Here is a 25,615-nt window from a genome sequence, read left to right as displayed (position 1 = left end):
AGTGCCCCAATATTTCAGACTTCTATGTTTTCAGACAGATTCAGACAATATTTCAGACAGTTGGTGTCTTCAAACTCTATGAACGACTTGCCCAGAGCAGTTCCTGCAAGACCATGAAGCCTCACGTTGCCTCCGGCCGGCTCAGACGAAACTTGATGTGGAGCACAAGCTTCTGGCTCCCTCTCCCACTTCCTCACGATCGATCCCACGTGCACCGAGATAAGCCTCCTCCACCCAAATCTCTCCTGCACCGACTGTCCCTCCAACAGGCAGCCCTCAGAGAGATTAATCAAAAATCCTCAAAAAGCTCACACAGGCCGAGTTTCTCATCAAAACTTGGACCGTACGTGCTGCGTGCGGTTTTCGCCTTTCTCCACCGATCCGACGCACTCTTCTTTCTTTCTTCCCAAAGGTTATTTCTCTATTCAATTATGTAGAGCTCCGGTGGGAGGGAGAAAGTCGATAAGGAAGATCTGTGTTTTTCTTTCAACAAAAGAATAAAAATAAAGTGAAAGGGGAGAAAAAAAGAAAAGAGCAAATCTGGTTTCAGCCGGCCCGGAATTTCACATAAGGTACACCCCAACGATCACAGCTTCTAAAAATTGCAAGCCCAGCCCCATGAGTGTTCCAATGTACCATCCTTAAACAATCCACCCCACGAGTGTAACACGTGTAGTAGCATCTCGATGTACATAAGCAAGGAAAATGTAGCTTAAGGTTGTGTTTAAATGTGCACGATATGAGGGTGGTGCTTGTGCGTAGATAGAAAGGAATTAAAGTTCAGGAAATGTGTGTAAAACCGCATGTAAACCTCCGCCGGGCGTGCTGGGCAACATTCTGCCTGGCAGAAGGAGAGGGGCAGTGCTGTCATCGTTGCATGGACGGGGGTGGAGCTCAACAGCTGGAGGAGGGGCAAGCGTTGTCCAGGGAGACGAGGAGGGAGCCGCGGGAAGAGAGTTCTTTGAGGAGAATTGAGTGAGTTTGAAGTGCTAAAAAGATGCGGGAACTGTTCTGGGAGGATTGCGCCATATATTTGAGGAGAGCTTGCTCGTTAGGAGAGTTCTCAGCCTGAGGAGAAGAATTTGAATTTGGCTGGTTGAGTGCGTTGAGGAGCTCATCAGCTCACTGTTTTGTGAGGAAAACTTGGATAGTTCTGCAGAGAATTGGGAGTGAGGAGAGCTGACAGAAGGTCGTCCTGCCTGCCTTGGCCCTGGGCCTCTTTTTGTCTGCCTGCTGCCTGTTCATCATCCTGCTCGTCTCCTCATCTTCTCTTTGTCGTCCAGCTGTCGCCTCACCTTGTCCATCGTCCTGCCCACCTCAACACCACCTCCGTGCTCCACATTCGCGCTCCCCAATTGCCACAACAAAGATAAGTCGCCTGGTTTTGCGTCCCTTTTCCCTGTCTGTGACCGTGATTGAGAGCGAGGCGCCTTAGTTTTAATAGGATTTATTTTACCTCATTATTTTACCTTATTGCATAGGCCTATTGTGATTATTGATTTGATTTTCCCTTGTTAGAACCTATATTATTTTTTTTTTAAACTCCCCCCAAAAAACCCATCAAACTGAAAGAAAGAAACCTGACGTTCTTGATGCCCGAGCCGAGATCTACTGTAATCTATATACACCCCTGAGAGGATAATAACATGATCCTTCCTACTGCGCCCGCAGGGTGTGCGTGTACTTGTATTAAAATGTCAAACTGAACCGCTAACTTCGTACACAGCTGCGATTTTTGTGGAACAGTCATGGAGTTTTAGAAACAAGATGCAATCATCAAATCATCCCAATATACCTTTATTTTTCATTCCATAAGTTTATGCAAATCATCGAAAACATTTTTGATAATGAATATCTCTACTTCTTCTTCCTCTTCTATACTGGCCATAATTATTCCCATGTTCTTGTGGAGATGGCCTCGGGAAGCTTGGACTAAGTCTTTCACGAACAGGCTGATCAGGCCTGATGTTAACCTAAGGGTTCGGGCAGGAATTAGGGATTCGTTTCTTATAACAGCGACAGCTCACATATTATTCGTGAAGGATAACGTTTGACCTTTAACACCCACCAACTAATGCCAGCAGATGTGACGCCCGTTTCATGTTGATCCGAGGGACGGCACACGCATTGACGAATCAACCTACCTGTGAAATACCAGGATGGCAGTTTGTAGTTGGGCTGAGATTGAAACCCAGGCTACAGAGTTTATAGGAGAGTGTGTGTACCTCTTGGCGATCCTTCCAGCCTGCTAATTTTCTCCACTTATGTATTGCAAAATAATGACAACACAGATCATTTAACAATGTAGAATCTCCCCCAGAGTAGATAGATTACAGTAGATCTGAAAAATAGTGTGAACTCTTCCCCTGACTGACAGACAACACCATTACAATAGTTTTTCTTCATCAATGTGCGAGGCAAAACAATTACCCAATAAGTGCTGACATCCATGTTATAGATATAATGCAAAATACATTGACAGTGGTTCATGTATTTCGAAGTTGACCTGTATGATGATTGCGAACAATTCATTTAAATGTGAACTCGCAGATATCACTCAGTAACAGATAAACAATGAAGACTTCTTTTATAAGTGTAGAGATAATAAGTGGCACAGAGAGATCGCCGACAACACAAGCACACACACAAACACACAAACACACACACACACAAACACCCTCTGGTGTCCCTTTAGGAATGGGCGAGGCTAAATAGTGCATTTTTGATTTTCTAATTTGTAGAATATTTTTAATGCCTCTCATACACGAATAACTTCATATGAAGGACAATTGATCTGATTGTTTTTGCGAACTCCAACCTGGAGAACACACTTTAACAATACGGACATTTGGTGTGGCATAACCACTTAACCAGTCAATTGTACAATTACAAAATGGTTTGTGCCACAATCATATTCATTAAAAAGAGGCATTTGGTGAGATGCATTATCCAGGTACTCCTCCATCGTTGTGGTGATCGACATCTTCTGGAGGTAGTTCCTGGCTTCCGAGATTAAGTTCATTGCTCTCTCTCACAGCAGAAAATGTTGGTTTAATGGACTTCACCAGACGCTGTGAATCAGAAACATAACGGTCTCAGAAAGATCATTCAGAAACTGTTGGCCAAGGAGATTCCAGTGGCATCATGACGACTACATTACAATCTATAATTGTGTGTGTGTGTGTGTGTGTGTGTGTGTGTGTGTGTGTGTGTGTGTGTGTGTGTGTGTGTGTGTGTGTGTTAGTTAGTCAGTCAGTGTCTTCTCCATCTATCTATAATTCCAGTAATCTCTGTCTGTCTGTACGTTTGTTTGTCTGTGACCGCTGTTTCTCGACAACCACGGGTCCGATATACTTTTAACTTGCCAGGTATATTGCTGGGGACCCGAGGATGTGCCTTTTCAAGGTTTCATATTAATCGGACAATTACTTACCGAGCTATGTCCAAAAAACGATTCAACCAATCAGAGAGCAGCGAACGATCGCGTGTGCCGAACGTGGCGGGCACACTCTGCCTCGGATGGCACATTTGAGAGCGTATTCATTTATTTCACGTTTGCAAACTATGTTGGCGTTAAACTATGTTTTACAACTAATAAAAACGAATTTGCGATTCATTCGCTTTCCTGCGCGTTTGTGCACGCGATGGCGATTTCTTTACCAAACTCCGGAAGCCGTTCGCTTTGGACCAAACCATTGCATGTAAATAGAGGGGGGGGATTGTCACCACTCGCAAGCCGTTCGCTTTGGACCAAACCATTTCATGTAAATAGAGGGGGGGGATATAATTTTAGATATAGATATAGTACGGGCATGCCCTAGTAACTCAAAAACCATGGAAGCTGGAAGACCAGAACTTTGCATGCATATTAAGGGAACTCTGAACGAGTGCAGGAATGAAAACTGGGTGTTTGGGTAAATTTAAACACCCCTTTTGAAACAAATTAGGGGGCGCACATTACAAAATAAGCCTGACCAAAATGGCGGTGCACCATCTTGGTCAACCATCTGTCACATCGCTGGGTTCTTATTTTATTCGGCCTGCTCAAAAATGCCTTGCGTTGGAACTCCGATCTACTCTCATGGACTAATTAAAGAATACAATTGGAACCGTCTTCAGCTTTGAGGATCGGGGCATGTGGGCTAATTAAGTGTCAAAATCTGGAGTGAATTCTGAAATTTTAATATTTACGCCAGTTTTTCTTTTTGCAGGTGGTGTTCCACTACCAATCAACTTGCTTTTGCTTGCCAAGCCAGCCGTTCCTTATCAACCGTTTTATTGGAGTGCTTGCCTGAGGTCTGAAGCGAACTGGCAAGCACTCTACAAGCGAGACAGACGACTCTTGTTTTTTACATACTCAGTTGTTTATACACTGGATCACATTATTTCACTTTTTTGGGTGATCTGCTTTCATTATATTAATATAGTTATGTGAATATACCGATAAAATATACCTCCAAAAAAACCTTCCAACGTCGAATCACAACTGATGTTTGGAACTCCTCCATGTTGGCCCAAGTTGGCAAAGCATATGCTGACATTTTGTGTGCTCTCTGTCGCTTGATATGTTTTTGAATTGAATTTCTCTAATTTCCCACTTGAATTCCACTTTTATAGAACTACAAGTATTTAGAGGTAAACATTTGTTGTTTTGTGTACTGGTCTGAATACCGGTGTGTACCCCGGTTAAGAATAGGTACACCGTATCCCTGCGTGTCGTAAGAGGCGGTGGGAAGGCGGGAAGGGAGGTGGGAAGGAGTATGTACGGTTTTGAGGGAGTTCATGGGGGTTACGGATATGGTGTGAGAAATGGAGAAGGTGAAAGGATTTTGGAGTTTGCTGATGGAGCTGATTTGTTGATTTGTAATACTCGGTTCCAGAAAGAGGATAATAAGCTTGTTACATACACGTCAGGTGGGTCGACGACAACCATTGACTACCTGCTGGTGCGTAGGCGAGATAGGGGGCACCTCCGGGACACAAAGGTGATCCCGGGGGAGGAGGCTGTTTCACAGCACCACTTGGTTGTCTGCGACATAAGGGTGAAAGGTGCGAGGAGAGCTCGGCGGGTGAAGTACCAACCGAGAATGAAGGTGTGGAGGTTGAAAGAGGTGACAGTGAGGGAGGCCTTAAAAGAGAGGCTGAGTATGGTAGAGGATGATGTGGTTGAGCTTGAACGTGGTTGGATGTCAATGAAAGGTAGTCTGTTGGGAGCCGTTGGTGAGGTATGTGGATGGACAAAAGGACCACTGAGGCACTCGGAAACATGGTGGTGGGATGATGAAGTTGGAAAGAAGATTGACGAGAAGAGGAAGAAGTTCAAGGAGTGGCAGAAGGCGAAGGGTACGGTATGGGAGCAGAAAGGGCAGAGCATGAAAGTTATAAGGCAGCCAAGAAGGCTGCAAAAAAAGAGGTAGCAAAGGCGCAGGAGGCATGTAGGAAAATGGTCGGAGAACGCTTGGATTCGGAAGAGGGTCAGAGAGCGGTATTCAGGATTGCAAAGCAGATTAGACCAGGGAATCTGTAAAGTTATATGGCCAAACCCACCACTAATTGCAATAGAAACCATTCAAGTGTTTTTCAACTCCAAATATACTGTAGAATAACATACTAAAAGTCTCTGGAAATTGAAGTACAGGCTCATGCTTCTTTTTCTAGTTGGCTGCCAAAATTCCCGCCAAAACTGATTTTTTTTAAAATTGGCCCTATATACGCAAGTAATAGTGCTAAAAATATATGTGGAACACCTACATATATGTTGTTGGTAACAAGAAACCCATTTCTGACATTTTAAAACTGGTTACATATTTCAAGTTCAAAATGGCCGCCAAAATGACTGCCAAAATAACCACCAAAACTGCTAATTTTAGAATATTACCTTCTTGTCAGCAAGTAATACAGCTAAAACAGATGTGAAATACGTTGGTATATGTTATTGAATATAATCAACCCATTTCTGACATATATACAAACTGTTCACTTCAAATTCAAAATGGCCGCCAAACTGTCAGTTTGCTATTGGATATTAATTTAGGTCATGACATTAGCAGCTCTTGCAGAATTCAGCACTGCACTCTGTGAAGTTTCACAAAGATTTTATGAAATTGGCACGTCCAGTGGGGTGCATCAACAATTAAGCAAAATGCTGGGCACAGCGGCGCAGGAGCAGTGTTATTATACTCGACACTAGTTTTGTACTTTCATTTTCTAGAAACATGTTAAAATATCGAGTGCACTGAATACTAAACCTCTGCTGGATACCATTACATATCATCAGAGTCACTTTCTTGATCAGGCAGAGTCACATTGGAGCAATGAAGTCCTTTACATTCTATACACACTGGAGAACATTGCAGTCCATACTTTACGCAACTGCATCTTCCTCTACAGTCTGTCTTGCAGGAACAGTTGATCGCTTGCAGGAGATACTCAGGTGCAGGCTTCAAGTTCGTTTGAACAGGAAACATCTTCCCATCGCTGATCCTCCATCCCCAATCCTCGGCACGCATATCTACCCCACTCCATTGCTGGACTTGGTGATAGACATGCTGGCTATGGTACTGAGCTGCTGACGATGTGGGAGGCAAGTTGCGAGGTTTTACACAAGTTGTACTGGATGAAACCTTCTGGTGGAAGCGTTGCAGACGAAGGGTGTTCAGTCTATCGCCAGGTTTGCCATTGTACAAACAAACTAGGGCGTTTTCTCCAGCTGTCATTATGCCGTCGTGTGTGGCACATGGGTTTTTGAAGACTGCAGCTTGCTGCCGGAAATATTCATTTGACCTATTGAGTTTGTTCAGAGCCATGGGTTTCCCAATGCCGAACAACCCGGATGTAGTATCGCACCCAAGTATGGCATGCGCAAAGAGAAGGTTGTCACAAATATCTTGTCCAAGTGCCTTTTGGACCAGTTTGATGTTCCAGCATCTGGGTGGCTTCTTGGAAGTCAACTTTGGCTGAGGTCTGAAATAAATGTCAAAGGATGTCTGATGCCTGACCGCAGAGGAGCACAAGTAGGTCGGTGTCATCTCCAATGAGGACAGAGTTCTTTCTATCTGCAGATGCAATAGTCGTTTGCACCATCAGGACGTCTGCATCAGCCTCTGCATGCAATACTTCAGTGCGATGGTGTTCAAAGTGTTCACTGAGCAGATTTATGTATCGTTGCTTATTGGTCTTGTTGGCCAGAAAGTCTTCTCTCTTCAACAAACACACCATGTCCCCTGTAAAATGCACGGAAACACTGACACTTCCTCTGGCCCGTTTACCACGTGTAACATCTTTCGTGGTCGGGCCACCTTCATAACCATCAAATACAATGATGGAAGGGTCATATTTGCCTGCAACATACTGGACGTAACGACTACAAATGGCATTGTATGTCTCTCCACCATTCCATGGAAGTCTGTGCAAGAGAGCTCCACCATCTAGGACATACTGTACATCATTTGGTGGGTCATTTGGTAGGCTAGATGTCTTGGAAGCATCAGGAAGTTGTTTCCATATTGCATCAGCCAGTGTAGGTTTGTCGGGTGCAAGCAATACGTATCTGCAGCATGTAGATCCTGTGCGTACTCAATTCTACCTCTAACAGTGTCTGACCATGAATCATTGCGTTCATTGCATACCTGCAATATCGTTTTCTGGAAATCTATCGTTCTGACAGCGAAAAGTTTATGTGTTGGTTTGTTATATTTCTGTGCATCGGAAACACCACAAAATATGCAGTTATCTTTGTAATTGAATGCCATATTTGTGGATCGACGTGCACATTGTGAACTACTTGGAGTCACAAATTGAGTCAAGACTTCGCTTTTTGTTGTCACTGGTTATGCTGTTTGAGCAAAAAAAGTTCTTCCTACATTTGACATGCACAAGTTGGCCAGGCACCGTACTTATATTTCTGTTCTGCAACTCATTAGCTTTAGCAATGCCTTGACATCCTTTTGGGCGAAATGTGGAAGTTGCCTCTCCATTGGATAAAGGTTCTTCACAGAAAATGCACTTGTCCATGATGAGCTAGTTACTCTGTGAAAGAAAAGAAAAGAACACTTTACTATTAAAGACAACAACTAAGCCAGTGTATCCAATGTATTTCATTCACTTTCATTACCTTTGAACCAATGATTCATTATATGAAGTACAAGTAATTGCTTATATTTGATTTTATCTCTAAATATATTGGTTTCATGGCCATTTTGAATTTTAAATATGTGACCAGTTTAAAAATGTCAGAAATGGATTTCTTGTCACCAACAACATATGTCTAGATGTTTCATATACATTTTTAGCACTTTTACTTGCGTATATAGGACCAATTTAAAAAAATTCAGTTTTGGCGGTGATTTTGGCGGCCAACTTGAACAATAAGCATGAGCCTGTACTTCGATTTCCCGAGACTTTTAGTATGTTATTCTATAGTATATTTGAAGTTGAAAAACACCTGAATGGTTTCTATTGCAATTAGTGGTGGGTATATCACGAAGTTCCCTGGTCTAGATAGCGAAAGAGAGGTGTGATGTGATTGGGGTGAGTTGCTTAAAGGATGAAGTGGGACAAATCGTTGTGGACCCAGATGGAATTAAAGGAAGATGGAAGAGATATATGGAAATGCTGTTGAATACAGAGAATGAATGTGATGGCAACATAGAGAGTAACCCAGTTTTAGGACCGGCAGAGAAAATAACCGAGAAGGAAGTTGAGGAAGCGATAAAAGCAATGAAGAGTAGAAAAGTGGGAGGGCCGACGGGAGTTGTGGGAGATATGTTGAAGGCAGCGGGAAATTGGGGTGTGAAGAGAATGACAGAGATCTGCAATCTGCTGGTGAAAGAAGGCTGCATTCCAGTGAATTGGGACCTGAGTGCCCTCGTCCCTCTATACAAGGGGAAAGGTGACCCTCTGGACTGTGGCTCATATCGAGCGAGAAAGTTATTGGAGCATGGAATGAAGGTATTGGAAAGGGTGTTGGAGAGGAGGATAAGGAAGAAAGTGAAGATCGACGAAATGCAGTTTGGATTTATGCCAGGAAGAGGAACGACAGACGCGCTCTTTTTTGTGAGGCAGTTGCAGGAGAAGTTCATGGAAAAGAGGAAGAAGTTGTTTCTTGGGTTTGTTGATCTGGAGAAAGCATTAGATAGGGTTCCACGCAAAGTATTGACATGGGCATTGAGGAAGTTACGAGTGGAGGAAACCTCCCACATCCCCTCAATGAGTGCAGATTTTGAGGGAGGGGCCAAAGGGAGGCGTGGAAGTCTGGAGGAGGATGGTGGGAGGAGGGAGTTGAATGGGAGTGTGGAGGGAGGGTTGGGGTGGGAGGAGGGTGGAGGAAGGAGTGGATGAGGTAGGGTGGCAGTCTGGAGGAAGGGGCTGCAGTAGTGTGTGAGGAGGGAGGGGTGCGGAGGAGGGGGTGGGGGAGGTGGGAAGAGAGAGCGGGAAGGGGTTGTGGGAGGGGATTGGAGTGTTTTTAATTGAACAATAAAATGATGCACGCACAAGTGAACTTGACAGTTGGAAAGTAAGACCGAGGTTGTCATGCTGCATGAAGCTCTTCCATGTATGTGCGAAGTAGTCTCCTCAACATAATATTGTTCTAAAGACTCGGCCTTGCCTTCGATGCTTTTATATATCATAATATCATGTCATCTATCTACTGATTGGTCAATTTAAATTGACACAAAGGATGATGACACCGATGTCATGTTTGGTAATGTAAATGAGAAATCCAGTTCACTAGTGTAGTTTCTTCCTGGCACCAGATGTGATACCATGTGCTCTGTGGTGTTCAAGGGTATACAGTCACGTGAAAAAGTAAGTACACCCCATGAAATGTTTTTTAAAATCTTTTTAACATATGTGGACATATCAATATTTGATCTTCATTTAAACAGTATCTATAGATAAAGGTGATCTAATCTAATTGAACAAAAAACAATGAAGAATTGACTTTGCAATAATTTATTCAACAAAAAATTAACAGAGATGCCATTTCCTTCTGTGGAAAAAGTAAGTACACTCTTGGCTCCAATAGGTGGTATTGCCCCCTTTGGCAGAAACAAACTCAAGTAGGCGTTTCTTATAACTGTCTACCAGTCTCTGACATCGACTGGGAGAAATTTTTGCCCACTCCTCCATGCAGAATTATTTCAGCTGTGCGAGGTTTGAGGGGTTTCTTGCATGCACAGCTCGTTTCAAATCCCCCCCCCCCCCCCCCCAACATCTCGATGGGATTTAGATCCGGGCTTTGACTTGGCCATTCCAGAACCCTCCATTTCTTTCTTTTCAGCCATTCATTGGTGGATTTACTGGTATGTTTAGGGTCATTGTCATGTTGCAAGGTCCACCTTCGGTTGAGCTTCAACTCTCCGACAGATGGCCTCACATTATCCTCAAACACCCTCTGGTGCAATGAATAATAATAATAATAATAATTCATTTATTTTGTATAGCGCTTTTCCAGAAGCCCAAAGGCGCTTTGACAGAGTGGCAAACATAATGCATAACAATACATGAAAACAACAATTGCAAAAAGACAAGAATCAATAGGGAAATATTTAAAGCAAAAGGAGGGAGAAGGAGAAGAGATAGTCAGGGGTTAAATGCTGTGGGTTGAATGTTGAATGCAGTGTTGAACAGGTGGGTCTTTAGTGATGTTTTGAATGTGGTGAGTGAGGAGGAGTCTCTGATGGTGTGAGGTAGTGAGTTCCAGAGGGTGGGAGCAGCGATGGAGAAGGCCCTGTCCCCCCAGGATCTGAATTTGGTCCGGATGGAGGGGGTCAAGAGGTTGGTACCAGCAGAGCGGAGGTTGCGGGTGGGAGTGTGTCTGGAGAGGAGGTCAGCCAGGTAGGATGGGGCCAGGTTATGGAGGGCTTTGTATGTCAAGAGGAGGATTTTGTACTGGATTCTCTGGGGGATGGGGAGCCAGTGAAGCTTGTAAAGGACGGGGGTGATGTGGTCACGGGTCCGGTAATGGGTGAGTAGACGGGCAGCGGAGTTCTGAATGTATTGGAGTTTATTGGTGATTTTTGAGGGTGAACCATAGAGGAGGCTATTGCAGTAGTCCAGACGGGAGGTGATGAAGGCGTGGATGAGGGTTTCTGCAGCCGTGGAGGAGAGGGATGAGCGGAGACGGGCAATATTTTTCAGGTGAAAGAAGGCTGACTTTGTGATCTGTTTAGTGTATTTGTCGAAGGAAAGGGTTTGGTCAAAGATGACGCCAAGATTCCGCATGTGAGGGGAGGTGGATACTGGGATACCGTCGATGTTGAGGGCAAAGTTATGGGTGGATTTTGTGAGCGTTTTTGGGCCAATGATGATTATTTCAGATTTATCACAGTTAAGCTTGAGGAAGTTGATTTGAAGCCAGGATTTTATTTCAGTGATGCAGTTTGTCAGGATAGAGTGGGTGTCGGTGGAGACGGACTTGGTGGAGATGAAAAGCTGGATGTCATCGGCGAAGCAGTGGAATTGGAGATCCATGACGGCGGATTAAGTGACCGAGCGGCGACAGGTAAAGGATGAAGAGGAGGGGGCCAAGAACTGAACCTTGGGGGACACCTTGGGGGAGGGGAGCAGTGGGGGATTTGCAGTTATTGATGGAGATGAACTGGCATCTGTCAGAGAGGTATGATTTAATCCAAGAGAGGGCAGTGCCGGTAACGTTAAAGGTGGATTTAAGTCGGGTGAGGAGGATAGTGTGATCGATGGTGTCAAAGGCAGCGCTGAGGTCGAGGAGGACGAGAATGTTGAGGTTGCCAGCGTCAGAGGAGAGGAGAAGGTCGTTGGTGATTTTGAGGAGAGCAGTTTCAGTACTGTGGTTGGACCGGAATCCGGATTGGAATGTTTCATACAGGTTATTGGCAGAGAGATGATGTTTGAGTTGAGTGGGTACAGCGCGTTCCAAAACTTTTGACAGAAAGGGTAGGTTGGAGATGGGTCTGAAGTTGTTTAGGGTGTCAGGGTTTAGACCAGGTTTTTTAGAATGGGGGTAACAGCAGCAATTTTGAGGGAAGGTGGGACGATGCCTGTAGACAGGGAGGAGTTTATTGTTGCAATGATAAGTGGAGAGAGAGCAGGGAGGGAGGCTTTGACAAAGCTGGAGGGGATGGGGTCAAGAGTGCAGGTGGCAGTTTTCATTCCTATGAGGAGTTCAGAGAGGTCAGTAGGGGAGATTGGGGAGAACCGAGACAGGGGATGGCAGGACAAGGGGGGGCAGGTGGTTGGAGGGGGAGCGGGTGCGGCGGTGGTCAAGCTGTTGTAGATGTTGTCAATTTTGCGTTGGAAGAAAGAGAGGAAGGAGATGCAGTTGTCTACTGTGAATGACTGGGTGGTGGTGTTCAGGGGGCGGAGGAGTTTGTTTATTGTCGAGAAGAGTGCTTTTGGGTTTCCGGAGCCAGAGTGGATAATTTGAGAGTAGTAGGCAGAGCGGGCGCGGGAGAGGGCATCTTTGTAGTGTTGTAGGTGGTCCTTGTAGGCTGGGGAGTGAACTGTGAGACCCGTGTTATTGCGGAGTCTTTCAAGTTGGCGAGCACGAGTTTTCATCAGGTGGAGTTCAGGGGTAAACCAGGGAGCAGAATGGGTGAAAGAAACTGTTTTGGTTTTTACAGGCGCAAGCTGGTCAAGGCAGGAGGAGAGAGTGTGGTTGTAGTAGTCAGTGAGGTCGGAAGGGGTGTGGAGGTCAATGAAGGGAGAAGTGGACATTTTTTCAGAGAGGGTGGATGAGAATGAGGTAGGTGAAAGAGCGTTTAGCTTACGGAAGTTGATTGTGCGATAATGCCTTGGTGTTGGGGCGGGGATGTTGATGGTCAGAGTGATGGCTAAGTGGTCAGAGAGGGTGAGGTCGGAGCCATAGAGATGGTGCAAATTTAATCCAGTGGAGCAGACAAGGTCCAAAATGTGACCACGGTCCAAAATCCACAATGAAGAATTCATCATGGATTCTATGATGGTGAGCTGCCCAGGCCCTGATGCAGCAAAGCTGCCCCAAACCATAATATTTCACCACCATGCTTTACAGTTGGTATCCGGTTCTTGTGGTCAAATGTTGTCTTTGGTTTTCGCCAAACATGTCTTCTGGTACTGTGGCCAAATAGCCCTACCTTTGACTCATCTGTCCAGAGCACATTGTTCCAGAAGTGCTGGTCTTTGCCTCGGTGTTCATTGGCAAACTTTAGCCTTGCCCTGATATTCTTTCTGGACAGCAAAGGTTTCCTCCTGGCACTCCTCCCATGTAGATCAAATTTGTGCAGCCTCTTTCTAATGGTAGACTCGTGCACTTTGACATCAGCAGTGGCAAGAGCTACCTGTAGGTCCCGTGATGACATTCTGGGGTTCTTAGAGACTTCTGTCAGCATCTTGCGGTCTACTCTTGGGCTGAACTTGCTGGGGCGGCCTGGCCTGAACAAGTTGGCAGTTGTTTGGAATCTTCTCCACTTGAAGATGTTCTTCTGGACAGTCGAATGATTGATTTCAAATTGTTTGGAGATCTTTTTAAATCCCTTCCCAGACTTGTAGGCATCTATAAACTTCTTTCTGAAGGCCTCCGAGAGCTCTTTTGATCTAGGCATGGTGATGCCGCACACTTCAACAACAAAGAGCAAACCAAACTAAATGTCTGAGGTTTAAATAAGACAGGTTCCTCCAAGATCCTCTCTAACGATGTTCTAATCATTTGCACCTGAGCTGGTGCACCTGATTCAAATTTTCGGTATTTGAAGTGGTGATAAATGTAGGGGTGTACTTACTTTTTCCACCTGCGAAATTTGCATTTATGTTTATTTAAATTATACAATGGACTACAATATGTAAATGTTTCATGATATTTGTTATATTATATCACCTTTATCTGTCAATATTGTTGAAATGAAGATCAAATAGCTATATGTTGAAAAAGTCAAAATTTTACATGGGGTGTACTTACTTTTTCACGTGACTGTGCAGGTTCAGCTGCAAGCTTTTTATTCTCAGCTATTGTTTTGTTTCTGACGATGCCTGAAGATAGAAACGTCGTGTAAACTTGGAACACCCTGCGGACGAGGTCTCGGGCCAGGATTCACGTGTTTTATTTTGTCTGACTGTGCATCCTGCAGGCCTTTTAGTAAAGGTGCACGTGGATTGTTTTGGATGAGCTTTACGAGACTGATCTTCAGGTTGAAGTACACTTCACCATGTAATTTGGTCTTTGTAAGAATGTTTGTGTTTTTTATTTTTCAAAAGTGTTTATGTCTCAATAGAGAACCAACAATTCCTTTTATGACTACATACGCACTTTGCACTTTGAAACGCATTAACATGGCTTTGTCATTTGTGTTATCATGGATTTTAGTGTTCAAGATATAAACATACATGTGTTTATTTTTGTGTAATATATATTTTATGCACATGCAAATGTACTTTTTCCTTGTTTCATTCATCTTGCTGTGGATTACCTGCCAGAAGGTGCCAGTAGTTCTGGTGAGCGTATGAACCATTCCTAATGGGATCCAAATGAGGATGAAGATGGTTGTCATCCACCCCAGAAACGCCGACGCCCATGAAGGGTAAGTGTATTCTCCATAGTGAACGGTCTTGTAAAGAATGATTTTAGAAAGGATTATTGCCTGCAGGAATCCAGGAAAATAAGTTATTATTTCAAACCTCTCACCAAACTCCAATAATTTTTAATTTTTAAATCACATCACATCAACGACATATTCCCTTTCTCAGATCTGCACCTTTCTCATTTTGGAACAATGCCTTAATCTCAAATACCAATGGAACAATACCCTAATGCTCAAATCAAAGCTTTGAAGCGGAGGCCTTTGGGCCTCAATCTGGCAGAAAGGTGTTGAAGAATACTGTATTGTTTTCATGTTTCCAAGATCTTGGCTTTTGGAAGAGTAAATTTGCAGCATTAAGAATGAAATACGATACCCCAGGGTTACTTATGATATCATCTTGGAATATTTTCATCATATTTATTGTAAACAGCCATTATTCTCATCTTTCCTCACAACTAAGGTCGTCCTGACGTAGGCTACTTGCATGACCACTCCGAAAACGTTTCCATAGCTGAAATTGTACTCTGGACAGACTTTGATTGCATTGCAAGATGTTGCTGAAGGGCTGCTTAACAACAACACAACAACAGGCATTTTAAGGCCATTTTCCCTGCAAAAGTGGGGGTTAGCCTTGCGGTCTCCATGACAATCTTCTCCATTTTGCCCTATTTTCTGCATCTCCCCTTGTTAACCCCCTTGCCCGCATTTCTTCTTCCACCATCTTTAGCCAAGTCTTTGTCGGTCTTCCCCGTCCTCTACTTCCTTCTACATTCATTTCCATCACTCTTCTCAACCAGTCACTTTCATCCTTCCTCAACACATGACCAAGCCATCTCAAATTGTTTCTCTTCACAGCATCCATCACAGGCTCTATTCCCATCATCTTTCGCAATTCATCATTTGTCTTCCTCTCTCTCAACGATACTCCACACATCCACCGAACCATTCGCAATTCCACCCTTTCCAGCCTTCGTTGCTGCTCTACGTTCATTACCCATGACTCGCTCCCATAAATCATAACACTTCTCACACATGCAGCATACACCTTTCCCTTCAGCTTCAACGACACTCCCCTCCTCGTCAACAGGCCACTCAGTTCCCGAAACTTCTTCCATGCACATCTCACTCGAGCAACCGTTGCCGAGTCTGATCCACCTTCTCCATTCAGCATGTCTCCTAGGTAACAAAATGTTTTCACACCTTCCAGCTTCATGCTGTCTCCAAGATCCAACTCAACATTTCCTCCATCTGCAGCTCTCTCTGTGCACACCTTACACTTGAATGTAGCTGCCACACTGGTTAATGACTCTCTCAAACCACTACATTTTTGATGAACCCACTCAGCACACATTGTACATTGAATGGAATTCACTGCGACACCCTTCCTGCACACAGCACACGGCCACTTCCCAGTTCTTTCCACTTCACCACATGCTTTACCACTTGCCATCACCTTCGTTTTTCCGATATTCACCTTCAGACCTTTTGTCTCCATACATTCCGATTATCCCTGGTGTTGGGCTAGCGGCTAGGGTGCCGGCTTAGCATACCTAGGATCCTGGGTTCGAATCCCGGTCGATCGCTGAATTAATGCCAGGGGGGTTGACTCAGCCTGTCATCCTTCCGAGGTCGGCTAATTGAGTACCAGTTCACTGGTAATTCCCTGTTTGTCATTAAAGGCGGCAAAAAGGGTTGGCGTCAGGAAGGGCATCCGGCCGTAAAACATTGCTTCAAAAAGGGGACCAAAAAACAACAACAACCACGGTTCCCGAAAAAGGCCAACCCCCGCTTGCGGGGAAAAATGGCCTCTAAAGGTGGTTATATATTATATATATACCCTTCCTGCACACAGCACACGGCCACTTCCCAGTTCTTTCCACCTCACCACATGCTTTACCACTTGCCATCACCTTCGTTTTTCCGATATTCACCTTCAGACCTTTTGTCTCCATACATTCCTTCCACTTGTTCATCTTCTCCTTCAGTCCATCCATACTTTCTGCAATCAACACCAGATCATCTGCATACAACAACTCCCACGGTAAACCCTCCTTTACGTTCCGAGCCAGCACCTCCATCACAGCTACAAATAGTAGTGGACTTAGTACCGACCCCTGATGCACTCCCACCTTCACCTCAAACTCACCACTGTTACTGTCCTTCGTCCTTACAGCTGTGCATGCTCTTTTGTACATTGTCATCACTACTCTGATCAACCATTCCTCCATTCCTAACTTCCTCAATGCCCAGGTCACTACTTCACGTGGAACCCTATTGAATGCTTTCTCCAGATCAACAAACCCAAGAAACAACTTCTTCTTCTTCTCCATGTACTTCTCCTGCGACTGCCTCACAATAAAAAGCGCGTCTGTCGTTCCTCTTCCTGGCATAAATCCAAACTGCATTTCGTCAATCTTCACTTTCTTCCTTATCCTCCTCTCCACACCCTTTCCAATACCTTCATTCCATGCTCCAATAACTTTATCGCTCGATATGAGCCACAGTCCAGAGGGTCACCTTTCCCCTTGTATAGAGGGACGAGGGTACTCAGTACCCAATCCACTGGAATGCGGCCTTCTTTCACCACCAGATTGCAGATCTCTGTCATTCTCTTCACACCCCAATTTTCCACTGCCTTCAACATATCTCCCACAACTCCCGTAGGCCCTCCGGCTTTTCTAGTCTTCATTGCTTTTATCGCTTCCTCAACTTCCTTCTCGGTTATCTTCTCTGCCGGTCCTAAAACTGGGTTACTCTCTATGTTGCCATCCAATTCATTCTCTGCATTCAACAGTATTTCCATATATCTCTTCCATCTTCCTTTAATTCCATCTGGGTCCACAACGATTTGTCCCACTTCATCCTTCAAGCAACTCACCCCCATCACATCACACCTCTCTTTCGCCATCTGCTTTGCAATCCTGAATACCGCTCTCTGACCCTCTTCCGAATCCAAGCGTTCTCCGAACTTTTTCCTACATGCCTCCTGTGCCTTTGCTACCTCTTTCTTTGCAGCCTTCTTGGCTGCCTTATAACATTCATGCTCTGCCTTTTCTGCCCCCGTACCCTTCGCCTTCTGCCACTCCTTGAACTTATTCCTCTTCTCCTCAATCTTCTTTCCAACTTCATCATCCCACTACCATGTTTCAGAGTGCCTCGGTGGTCCTTTTGTCCATCCACATACCTCACCAACGGCTCCCAACAGACTATCTTTCATTGACATCCAACCCCTTTCAAGCTCAACCACATCATCCTCGACCATACTCAGCCTCTCTTTTAATGCCTCCCTCACTGTCACCTCTTTCAACCTCCACACCTTCATTCTCGGTTGGTACTTCACCCGCCGAGCTCTCCTTGCACCTTTCACCCTTATGTCGCAGACAACCAAGTGGTGCTGTGAAACAGCCTCTTCCCCCGGGATCACCTTTGTGTCCCGGAGGTGCCCCCTATCTCGCCTACGCACCATCAGGTAGTCAACGGTTGTCGTCGACCCACCAGACGTGTATGTAACAAGCTTATTATCCTCTTTCTGGAACTGAGTATTACAAATCAACAAATCAGCTCCATCAGCAAACTCCAAAATCCTTTCACCTTCTCCATTTTTCACACCATATCCGTAACCCCCATGAACTCCCTCAAAACCGTCCATACTCCTTCCCACATGTCCATTTAGGTCTCCTCCTACCACAACAACTTCCTCATCTTTCACGTTTTCCATCAGCTTCTCTATCGCGCACCAGAACTTGTCCTTCTCTTCATCGCTCCGACCAACCTGTGGAGCATATCCTGAGAGACGTTCACCAAGAGCTTTCCAATCATCATTTTCACCATCATCAACCTTTCACTCACTCTCGTCACACTCACCACACTGTCTACAAACTCCTCAGAAAACAGGACACCAACACCAATCACGCCCTCCGGGCACCCTTGCCACACAAACTTGTATTTCTGTCCCTGCCAACTCTTCACCATTCTCACACCACTTCCCTTCCATCTCGTCTCTTGCACACAACATATGTCCACTCTTCTTCTGACCAATACTTCCACCACTTCTCCTGATCTCCCTGTCATTGTCCCTACATTGCATGTCCCAAACCTCAGAAACCGATCTCCACGTCGGGCATCAGACTTTTCGTCGTCATAAATGGAATGATTTCCACCCTTGCTTCGATCGGGTTCCCCACCTTGAGTTTTGACGAGAGGGAGTGGGGTCCCCCACGGGGTACTTCGGGCTGTACCCTGCCCATATGTAGTTGTAATTGTCATGGTTCTCTTTTTGAGGCAATGTTTTTATGGCCGGATGCCCTTCCTGACGCCAACCCTTTTTGTCGCCTCTTACGACACGCAGGCATACGTTGTACCTATTCTAAACCGGGGTACACACCGGGAAATGTCTGCTTAACGAAGGGCTGCTTAACGAGGGGAGTAAATTAAAACTTTGCCAATGTACCAGCACCTCAGAGCTTGCTCTTTTTGAAAGTTGCTGCAGGAGCATCTGTCATCAAATCCTAGTAGAAGAGACATCTCGCTTAACATTCATTCAGAGGTCGGTGCATTCTCTGACACAAACCCTTGCCTGTGAAGTATCGGGTGACATTTCTTTTGCATACAAAGTCAAGGTTCATGGAAAAGCTGGACCACAGAACGGATCAGGACGCAATATAACAAAAGGAACAAGAGAATGAGGGAGGAAACACCAACAGCAAGGTTTCGGGAAAAATAGTGGGAGACTTGGACAAACAAGGAATGTGGGGAAGACAGAGGAGAAGGGGCAGATGCATGTGATGGGCAAGATTGATGCAGAATCAAGCTCGTATGGAGGAAAAACTGGAAATCTGGAAATAGGTGGGCTTGCTGTGGGGAGGGGTGGTTAATTGGGGTAGAAAAGATCATGGATTTGGATGGGGGAAGATGCGAGATGGTGGTGAACAGCTGTATTGAAGACCTGTTGGGAAGAAGGTGATTGCAGAGAATGTGGAAGTTTGTTCCACAGGCAGGAAAAAGGAGGAATGAATGAGTGGATGTGAGTAATAATTCTGAATTTAGGAGTTTCACCATCAGGGTGTTGCTGGTGGACTGTGTGTTCCCTGCAGAATCCTTGGGGTGGAGGGGGTGTGGGGACAAAGCATGGAAATAGCAAAGGGCGCAACACCGGCCTACTGGTGGTTGAAGAGAGAGAGACCACTGACGTGTCTGCGATGGGAAAGTGATAAGCCCAGAGACTCTGCTTCATTGCAGGAGATTCCAATGATCTTGAAGTCTTGATTTCCATGGCCTCAAGCAAGGTGTGAGGCAAGCTGAGCAAGAGCAGTACTCCATCAAGATGCGGATAAAGGCCATGTAGGTGGATAGGAGTTGATTCACGGCGCTCGGTGCGAGTTCCAACTATGTACAGCGGCTCATCCGGAGCCGTGAGCGTGGCTCGGTGGTTATCTTCCCGTACAACGTATGTAGCACCTCCCTAACTTGGGGGGACCCCAGACTCTTGGTGGGGGAGCGACAGGTTGCCAAAGTAGGTCCCACGATCACAATAACTGCATACTTAGTAAACAAAGGACCATTTACAAAGGCAGAAAACAAAAGTATAACTGTCTACTTGTAAATGTACTGCACTTAATTTGATTTGTACTAAAGTTATTTCTTTAGACTTTGTGTTTATTCAACATGTCAGTTACGAGGGGGCGGCAATTTGATAGTCGTCCCAAGCGTTATTTTTAGCTCACCTGGAACGGAGTGTAGGGGAGCTTATGCGATGATGCGTCGTCCGTCCGTCCGTCAATCCGTCCGTAAACACTTGAAACTCCTTCTCCGAAACTGCTGATGGAATTGCGACCAAATTTGGCACAAATTATATTTGTTGTGTTGTGACTAAAGTTTGTTCACAGCATTTTTAAAAAATCAGGGTCTAAGGGGGTCTACCGGGGGTCAAAGTGGATTCAGGTTTGACCCCCCCAAAATAGGAATTTGCTTTCTTCTCTGAAACTACACACACTATTTCGATGAAATTTCATCACAACCTACACCACCCGTGATGTACCAATGTTTGTTTGCGACATTAAAAAAGATGCCCCTTTGGGGATATACGGGGAGGCTGCCCCCCAAAATAGGTATTTGCTTTCTTCTCAGAAACTACACATGCAATTCTGATGAAACCTGGCCACAACCTTAATCACCTGTTTTGTACCTAAGTTTGTTCCTGGCATTTAAAAAATCGGGGTCGAAGGTGGTCTATGGGGGGGCTTGCCCCCCAAAATAGGTATTTGTTTTTTTTTCTCAGAACCTACACACAAAATTTTGATGAAACGTCACCAGAACCTTCATCATCCGGGATGCACCAATGTTTGTTCAAGGGATTGGAAAAATTGGGGTCTGAGGAGGTACACATGGTGGGAGGGGGGAGGTGGCTTGCCCCCCAAAATAGATATATATATTTTTTGTTTATTTAAAGTCTTATGATTTTGTTAGTATGATTCTACATGCTGCCCTGTCTTCTAGCAAGCATTGAAATTGGTTTAAAATACCTTTATTCAGTGCAGTATATTGTTTATTCTACCAGGTGAGCGCCAGGGGTATTGCCCCTAGATTTCCTCGATGCACCACTGAAAAGAGAGTGGATAGTTTGAGGGAGCAAGATTGAAGGAAAAGAGGTGGATCACGGTTGAGATGGGAGGATTGTGTGAAGAAGGATATCAGTAAGGTGGTGTTGTTGGAGGGTGCAGATAGTTGGCTGAGGACAGAGAGTGGTGGAGGACAGAGTAGACCGAGCAGGAGCTTGGTGCCATTGGACCTCTCCCATTATTAAGGGAAGAGGAGGAGAAGAAGAAGAACACACAGGGTTTCAAGAACACACAGGGTTTCAAGATCTGAAGACGGTGCACATTTGAATAGAATCATTATAAACAAGTTTAATGATAACAATTGAGATGCAATTTTTATGAATAGCGGCATGTTTTGTCACTGAAATAAATGAATGTGCTCCGTTGAGTTACCATGAGGATGCAAGGGCTTAAAAATCTCCAGCATATTTGGAAAAACAGACCAGGCTTCTGTCCTGTCATCTCCTTCACATTGGCACAGAGTCGCTTCGTACCTGAAAGATTTAATCAGCACCACTTTAAAATAGTTTCAATATTCAGTGAAGAATAGTTTAATAGACATTCAAATATCTTCACGCAAACAAAGTGAAGGGCCTTGGTAAAATAAGGTTGCAGTGAATGCATGAAACATGGGTACAGGTTTCCTCTAGTTTTTTTACGGCGTAACCAGCAGGGCAATGACGTCTGGAACAGCTGTTGTCTGTCCGTCTGGTATATGTATATTTATGTATGTATGTACAGTCACGTGAAAAGTAAGTACACCCCTACATTTATCACTACTTCAAATACCTAAAATTAGAATCAGGTGCACTAGCTCAGGTGCAAATGATTAGAACATCGTTAGACAGTATCTTGGAGGCACCTGTCTTATTTAAACCTCAGACATTTAGTTTGGTTTGCTCTTTGTTGTTGAAGTGTGCAGTATCACGATGCCTAGATCAAAAGAGCTCTCTGAGGCCTTCAGAAAGAAGGTTATAGATGCCTACGAGTCTGGGAAGGGATTTAAAAAGATCTCCAAACAATTTGAAATCAATCATTCGACTGTCCGGAAGATCATCTACAAGTGGAAAAGATTCCAAACAACTGCCAAGTTGTTCAGGCCAGGCCGCCCCAGCAAGTTCAGCCCGAGAGCAGACCGCAAGATGCTGAAAGAAGTCTCTAAGAACCCCAGAATGTCATCACGGGACCTACAGGTAGCTCTTGCCACTGTTGATGTCAAAGTGCACGAGTCTACCATTAGAAAGAGGCTGCACAAATTTGATCTACATGGGAGGAGTGCCAGGAGGAAACCTTTGCTGTGCAGAAAGAACATCAGGGCAAGACTAAAGTTTGCCAATGAACACCTAGGCAAAGACCAGCACTTCTGGAACAATGTCTGGGCAGATGAGTCAAAGGTATAGCTATTTGGCCACATTACCAGAAGACATGTTTGGTGAAAACCAAAGACAGCATTTGACCACAAGAACCTGATACCAACTGTAAAGCATGGTGGTGGAAATATTATGGTTTGGGGCAGCTTTGCTGCATCAGGTCCTGGGCAGCTCACCATCATAGAATCCACTATGAATTCTTCATTGTACCAGAGGGTGCTTGAGGATAATGTGAAGCCATCTGTCGGAAAGTTGAAGCTCAACCGAAGGTGGACCTTGCAACATGACAATGACCCTAAACAAACCAGTAAATCCACCAAGGAATGGCTGAAAAGAAAGAAATGGAGGGTTCTGGAATGGCCAAGTCAAAGCCCGGATCTAAATCCCATCGAGATGTTGCGGGGGGGATTTGAAACGAGCTGTGCATGCAAGAAACCCCTCAAACATCGCACAGCTGAAAGAATTCTGCATGGAGGAGTGGAAAGAATTTCTCCCAGTCGATGTCAGAGACTGGTAGACAGTTATAAGAAACGCCTACTTGAGGTTGTTTCTGCCAAAGGGGGCAAAACCACCTATTAGAGCCAAGGGTGTGCTTACTTTTTCCACATGCGAAATTTGCATTTATGTTTATTTAAATTATACAATGGACTACAAAATGTAAATGTTTCATGATATTTGTTATATTATATCACCTTTATCTATCAATATTGTTGAAATGAAGATCAAATAGCTGTATGTTGAAATATGTTGAAAAAGTCAAAACTTTACATGGGGTGTACTTACTTTTTCACGTGACTGTATGTATGTATATCTGTATGTATGTATGTTTGTAAGTATGTACATTTTGTATGTTAGTATGTACAGTATGTATGTATGTATGTATATATGGACTGTATGTATGTGTGTATGTATGTATTGTATGTATGAAATCGAAAATCGGTTTCAACAGAAAATCCCCCATCCAAAACCATGATCTTTTTACTTCACTTTAACCCACCACATGCCCACCACCTCTTTCTAATTTTCCAGATTTTCCTTCCTAAGAGTTTGCTTCTGTATTCATCTTGTCCACCAGGTGAATCCTCTGTCTCCTGCCCCACAATCTTCCCCGCATTCCTTATTTCTCGATGTCCCCCTCTATTTTCTCCCCCAACCCTGCTGTTGTGGTGTCCCTCCGCCCACGTAATATGCTGTTCCTTTCACCTTTGTTCTGGTACGTCCTGATCTGTTCCATGTTATAGCTCCTTCACGAACCTTGAGTTTGTATGCAAAAAAATCACACATCATTGCTTGTCAAATATTCGATTATTTTATCTTTAAATATCTAAATAGTGGACCAGCCACCATGGGATTTTACACTTTTGATAGAATTGCTTGTTAATAGTGGGCAACCATGCTCGATCAATCCTTCATAGGACGAGGAAGAAAATCTGGGTCGATCTGAGGAATACCTCCGCCTAGTGAACAGTTTACATTTGTATCCCAATGACAGGCCGGATCTTGATTCGGATCTGAACCAAAATCTCAGCTCGTTCTTATCACCTAACCAACGCATCCACCAAGTTTATTCATAACTCGTGCATAACATTTTTAACTATCATGTTATATATCGCTTTTCACCCAATCTCTCAATGGTGAAGAATCATTTAAAAATTAAACAATTATTGTAGCCGAATCTACATTCAGATGTTCACCAAAATCGAAATGATTAGTCATTTTCACACACACAACCTCTCCACCAAGTTTCGTCCAAATCCATCCATAACGTTTTGAGAAATCCTGCTATGTATCGTTTTTGGCCCCAATCGTGAAAAATCACTTTAAAAGATTCTAGTATCCGGATCTTCACCAAAATCTAATCATTCCGTCCTCGTCACACATGCTACTTCTCTGCCAAATTTCGTCGGAATCCGTCCACAACGTTTTGAGATATCTTGTTCACAAACGGACAGACAAACAGACAGACAGGGGTGAAAACATAACCTCCATCCACCTTTGGTGGCGGAGGTAATGAGTGGAGGTGAGCATTGTTTCTGGACGTAGCGGGTTTCACTCGGAGGGGATTGCTGGTGGAACAACTGGAACAACTCCAGAAATGTAGCGGAAGAAGACAGGCCAGCAACCTGTTGGCGATGGTGGAATGACAGGCCATAGCCTCAGCTTCATCGCAAAGCCTCAAGACCTTTAAGGCGTCATTAGAGTCTCAATACGTTTTCGACCCTTAACACCTCAATCCTCAAAGTAAAAGCCATCTCATGTACAAAAGTGATAATACGTTTATTCTGGAACTGAAAATATGATTTAATAATGAATTATTGGGAATCACAAAGTACAATGCATGAGTTAAACATATGCACCAAAGGAAGCAAGCAAAACACAAAATAAAAACAGTAAAGAACTAGAACGCCACTCAGTAGAGCGCATACTCCCGCCGTGGGTCAAGTTGGAATAATACGTTTTGTTTAACATCCCCTCTCCCCAAAACAATAAATGAAAAAGAAAGTTGGCCCTAACTGTCAGAGAGTTATCAGAATAAGAATAAAAGCTTTAATTCAGTAAAACAGAAAAAAAAATTCCCCAAAAATTTCCTGGATCCGGAATAATATCCTGAGCTTCACCAAAAACTAATCAATTCTTCCTTATCCCAAGGGCAATCATCTCACCAACTTTCATCCAAATCCGTTCAGATCTTTTCCAGATATCTTGTTCGCGAACACACGAACACACACACGGACGGACACGATCGAATGCATTACTCCCTAGTGGGAGTAATAACAACAACAACAATCAAATTATTGGATGACTAAATAAACAAGATACATTTGCAAAAGCTAAAAAACATAATCCCGTCCGAGTCATATCAACAGGTAATTCGCTGCGAGTGAGTTTGTATTTATAAGAATATTAACACGATTTTCCCATTCTGTTCTCCTCACACAATCCTCATTTCAGTCTTTTCACCACAGCTCCCACGGCCATGCTTTTACTTCCCAAAATGACCCCCTGACGTTGATTTGTTGAGCAAACTCTGAGTTGTTCTCTGTTGCTTGTTGACATATATTTGAAGGCAGACACTGAAGAGGTTTTCCACCATTTTGGTTTCCCCTCACGACAT

The 25,615-nt window shown here is 44.2% G+C and overlaps 2 protein-coding genes across 12 annotated transcripts in view; one reads left to right on the top strand and one right to left on the bottom strand.

Annotated features, from left to right (window-relative positions):
* Positions 1-25,615, top strand: part of LOC137439459 (multidrug and toxin extrusion protein 1-like) — a 649,989-nt gene that overhangs the window by 45,216 nt on the left and 579,158 nt on the right. The window lies entirely within an intron of this gene.
* Positions 1,782-23,755, bottom strand: LOC137439464 (sodium-dependent proline transporter-like). 2 transcript variants are annotated; one of them, XM_078767911.1, is made up of 4 exons: positions 23,704-23,755; positions 21,524-21,624; positions 14,424-14,594; positions 1,782-3,071 (listed from the first exon to the last, which is right to left on the bottom strand). In XM_078767911.1, exons 1-4 carry the CDS (start codon positions 23,732-23,734, stop codon positions 2,946-2,948), a joined length of 429 nt encoding a protein of 142 aa, XP_078624037.1. In that variant the 5' UTR covers positions 23,735-23,755; the 3' UTR covers positions 1,782-2,945. The 2 variants fall into 2 exon arrangements, 1 of the variants encoding a protein (XP_078624037.1); XR_013621319.1 differs by lacking the exons at positions 21,524-21,624; positions 23,704-23,755 and adding an exon at positions 21,056-21,256.

This window comes from Myxine glutinosa, chromosome 14 (assembly GCF_964187855.1).
Source record: "Myxine glutinosa chromosome 14, kmMyxGlut1.1, whole genome shotgun sequence".
NCBI classification, from domain to species: Eukaryota; Metazoa; Chordata; class Myxini; order Myxiniformes; family Myxinidae; genus Myxine; species Myxine glutinosa.
Note: the sequence above shows the minus strand (reverse complement) of the source record. Positions and strands in the feature narration are given on the sequence as shown.